The sequence below is a fragment of the Etheostoma spectabile genome, unplaced genomic scaffold, assembly GCF_008692095.1.
Source record: "Etheostoma spectabile isolate EspeVRDwgs_2016 unplaced genomic scaffold, UIUC_Espe_1.0 scaffold00007399, whole genome shotgun sequence".
In the NCBI taxonomy this organism is placed as follows: Eukaryota; Metazoa; Chordata; class Actinopteri; order Perciformes; family Percidae; genus Etheostoma; species Etheostoma spectabile.
The window spans coordinates 22,412-26,904 of NW_022603488.1; the positions used below are offsets into that span (position 1 = coordinate 22,412).

Here is a 4,493-nt window from a genome sequence, read left to right on the forward strand (position 1 = left end):
ATGCTTTAGTGTTTCTAATATTACACAGAGATTAGTTCTTCTAACCCTTGTATTATCTCTGCATGTTTCCCCCTTGGGTCTACCAAAGGAGTCCTCAGCAGACGGCAAGCTGGCGACCGTAGCAATAAAGGAGGAGGAGGAGGAGGAGCAGCCTGCAGCAGCAGTGAAGGAGGAGGAGGAGGAGCAGCTTGCAGTAGCAGTGAAGGAGGAGGAGGAGGAGCAGCCTGCAGCAGCAGTGAAGGAGGAGGAGGAGGAGCAGCCTGCAGCAACAGTGAAGGAGGAGGAGGAGGAGCAGCCTGCAACAGTGAAGGTGGAGGAGGAGGAGTATGTGGTGGAGAAGGTTTTGGACCGCAGAGTGGTGAAGGGAAGAGTAGAGTTTCTGCTGAAATGGAAGGGGTTCTCAGAGTAAGTATGAGTCTAGAATATTAATACTTGGTGTTCTTGGTCCTGATATATAAAATATATTTACATATTGCAAATAAATGTCAGCATTGTATCACGCCCTCAAAGTTGAAGGTTTGGTATTTTGACTCTTTCGACCCACAATAACCTTAGAAATAGAAAGAAGGACTAATAGGAATGATGAATTAGAGTGAGAATGGATTGTCTAAAAACAAAGTGTGAGGAGATGTTCTTCTGTCTGCACTCACCTTTCCAGTGAGGAGAACACATGGGAGCCGCAAGACCACCTGGACCTGGACCTGATCACCGAGTACATGCAGAAACACGAGGAGGAGGAGGAGGAGGAGGGCAAGATGAAAGGTGTCAGGGAGGCCTCGGGAGACTCAGAGGAGCGAGGGAGCAAGAGGAAGAAGGAGGAGGTGAGTGAAGGAAAGAGGTTACTCCAGACTGAAGACTCCCAGAAATCTAATCTCAATATTAATGAATGCACAAAGAGGGTTTCACAAATGTCTTTTAGGATTTATATATTATACCATAATTCCTCAAAGAAAAATCGGTAGTCATTAAACTCCGCCCTTTGATAGTGGTCGGGGGGGCAACACGGGCAAATAAAGGCCGGGGGGAATCAGAGTGGATAATCTCCTCAGGGCCTTTCATATAAAGTGCATTCAAGTTCATCGTAATGTACATTTCTACCAATTTAATTTAACAGATTCAATATGTTCATGCTTTTCTTCTCGCTGTGTTTTTCTGGACTATGGTCCTCATGTAAAGTATTATTTTTTGTGATGACATTTTATTTTTTATATATATTTTTATGCCACACAGAGATATCAATCCCAACTTTATTAACATACACAAAGAGCGTAGTCATGGTAATGCATCAGCCCAACGTAAACAGACACAGACATGCTATAAATGATGTTTCTGGTTTTACTTAGCTCGCTTCACCATGGCGCCTTACTAACTCACTCACTCTGTCTGTTGCTATAGAAACGGAGATCAATGGACACGTACAGTACAGGACAAAAGTTTTCTTTATTTTCAGGACTATTTACATTGCAGATTCTCACTGAAGGCATCAAAACTATGAATGAACACGTGTGGAATTATGTACTTAACAAAAAGTGTCAAATAACTGAAAACATGTCTTATATTCTAGTTTCTTATATATATATATAGATATATATATCTATATATCTATATGAACTGCCCATGTGATCTTTACCATATTTGAAGTGTTTGATCTAGGGCCACTCCTAAGGCCACACATACAATGGTGTACTAATTGGTTAAATTGGACACCCCAAAATCCTTTTTTAGGAACAAAAACAACTGTCTTTTGAACTTGTCTTTTTGTGCTATACAAAATGTCTTCAACGACCTTTAACCAAGTCCAGTTGCCCTTGATTTGAACCCTTCTTGGATACTATATCCTGGATGACACAGAACCTTTACATACATCAAAGCTATTTTTTAAACCTCAATGATCACAACATATGCTCCGGTGTTTGTCGGTGGCATCAGTGATCCTCAGCAGTTTTATTTCAGAGCACAGCAGAAAGCTCTGCTGAGCTTCAGAAATGCTTTAGGTAATGTAGCTTGTGTGGACAATACCACATTACTTGCTCAATAAAAGAGGTAAACCTCTGAAAAGCTGTTTGATTCAGAAACCAGACACGCTACTGAGAAGTAGTTAAACTAGTATCGTCACTACTCAATACTGCTGGAGATACAAGTTTGATTTAGCAACAACAACAAGCTAAAACAAAAGGTCAAAGGTCAACTGGTGCCTCTCATTGCTAATGTCTATCAGGGACAATGGTTCCAAATTACTTTACTGCAGTAGACCTAGTCCAGCAACATAAAGATAACACGATAACCCCTACAGATACAAGTGCAATGTAAAAATGCATAATGGTAATGCATCAGTCAAACTCTGTTCCACAGACATGCTCTAAATGTGGACATAGTTTCAAGTTTAAGATAGATCTCTACAGCGGCACCTCACTAACTCACTCTCTGTTTTTCTGTCTAGAAACGGAGAGAAAGAGCTGACAGCGGACATCACCGCTGTCACCACTGTGACAGAACCTTCACAAAATTAGAATATTTAAAGATTCATCATACAGTTTACAATGTAGAGAAGCCTTACAGATGTGATCAGTGTGGGGCAGCTTTCACAATACAGAGCACCCTAAAAAGCCATCAACGCATTCACACTGGAGAGAAGCCGTACAGCTGTAAACAATGTGGGAAAACGTTTTCTCAGAGTAGTAGCCTTAAAACTCACCAGCGCATTCACACTGGAGAGAAGCCGTACAGCTGTGAACAATGTGGGAAAGCGTTTTCTTCGAGGGGTAACTTTAAAAAACACCAACTTATTCACACTGGAGAGAAGCCGTACAGCTGTGAACAATGTGGGGAAACGTTTTCTCGTGGTGATAACCTTAAAACTCACCAGCGCATTCACACTGGAGAGAAGCCGTACTCGTGTGATCAGTGTGGGAAAACGTTTTCTTATAGTGGTGGCCTTAATTCTCACCAGCACATTCACACTGGAGAGAAGCCGTACAGCTGTGAACAATGTGGGAAAACCTTTTCTCAGAGAGGTCACCTTAAAAAACACCAGCTCATTCACACTGCCTCGTTGTGAACATGTTTCAGAGCCAAGCTGTTTCCTCCTCCTCATGCCCTGATAGCTGTGTTGTTATATTCTGATCTTCTCTCCACATTGAAGGCTGACCAGCAGTAACTCTATCTTCTGAACAGCATGTATGTCGTGTATAAAAACAACTCTAGTACACTAGACCTCTGCAAACATGCCTAAGATTCAAGGTGTTTAGCCTTGACTTTGACTATAAATATGAGTTGATGTGGACTCTTTCTTCAGCGCATACCCACTTATCGGGTTTTTTCTATTCTCTGATTTTGATACTCTCTGCTTTTAGGGCAGAAGGGGAAAAGATTATTTCTGTATTCTGTACTTGTTTTTTGATTATTCACTAAATAATAAAACTACCTGAGCTTGTTGTGAGCTAGGAGACCAAAAGACTTGTATTCCTTGATTTTATAAAAAAAATACAGTGCCCTCCTTTGTCTTTGGGTCTCATCATGATCTTGTCCATCTGGTCCCTGCCCAAGAGAAAGCTTTGTCTGAAGTAGTCTCTTCATTTCAGATTGTCTCAGTGAAGACATTAAACACAACTCAGTTGATCTATTTATATAGTACCAGCGTATGGTTACATTAAAGGTTACTGTTCTCTCATAATGTTAAGATAACATTAATCATACAGTTAACCAGCTAGCACACCATATAAGGTAACGCTAACATTCATCCAAGTGGAACTAGCTAACATTACATTAATATTGGATGGCATCAACGGCCACTGCACTGTTTATATGCAGCGCGACAGCGAGGGAGCTTTTTGTCAGATGTCTGGAGATTAATAGCATTGAAAAGTACATTTCTACTAGTTATATACACTAATTTGTCTGTTAAGTACCTGCTGTAGTCACTAGAAAGAAAAGCTGTTTGTTGACACTATACCCAAAAACAATGGTGATGGTCATATACTGGATAGTTACCACGGCAACATCCACTTCACCGACTACTCAGTCCCCCCCCCCACCCCCCCCCCCACCCACACAAGATAATCAGACAGAGGAACAAGTCGTATCTTGGTGGTGTACAAGTTTTATTTAGGCAGTTTCATCTCTTTTTTTTGGGGGGGGGGGGGGGGGTGATACAGAGGAGATCTGGACCTCCGTGTCCTTTAATGGTAGATACGGCCATGGTTGAAAGATTCTGTTGCTAAATGCTATTGAAGTATAGTGTAAATATAGAGTACAGTAGGAACATAAAGTACAGCGTGAACATGAGTGGCATCAGTGAATAAATAGATATTGCACATGGAACTGAGTAATTATTGCACATAACTGTCCAAGAATATTGAGATTCAGATGTAGACGTGTGTGTTATTAGTCCAGTTGTGACTCTCTAAGTGTGTAATGCTTGAGGAGGAGTTATATAGTCTGATAGCCACAGGCAGCAATCACCTTCTGGGGCCCTATTTGGGGGGGGGGGTCTC

At 41.4% G+C, this 4,493-nt stretch overlaps 1 protein-coding gene across 1 annotated transcript; it reads left to right on the forward strand.

The window, feature by feature from the left end:
- Positions 1-742: 742 nt before the first annotated feature.
- Positions 743-3,142, forward strand: LOC116678452 (gastrula zinc finger protein XlCGF7.1-like). The gene is made up of 2 exons (XM_032508377.1): positions 743-821; positions 2,441-3,142. The coding sequence occupies exons 1-2, from the start codon at positions 756-758 to the stop codon at positions 3,056-3,058; spliced, it is 684 nt and encodes a 227-aa protein (XP_032364268.1). The 5' UTR covers positions 743-755; the 3' UTR covers positions 3,059-3,142.
- The last annotated feature ends 1,351 nt before the right edge of the window (positions 3,143-4,493 follow it).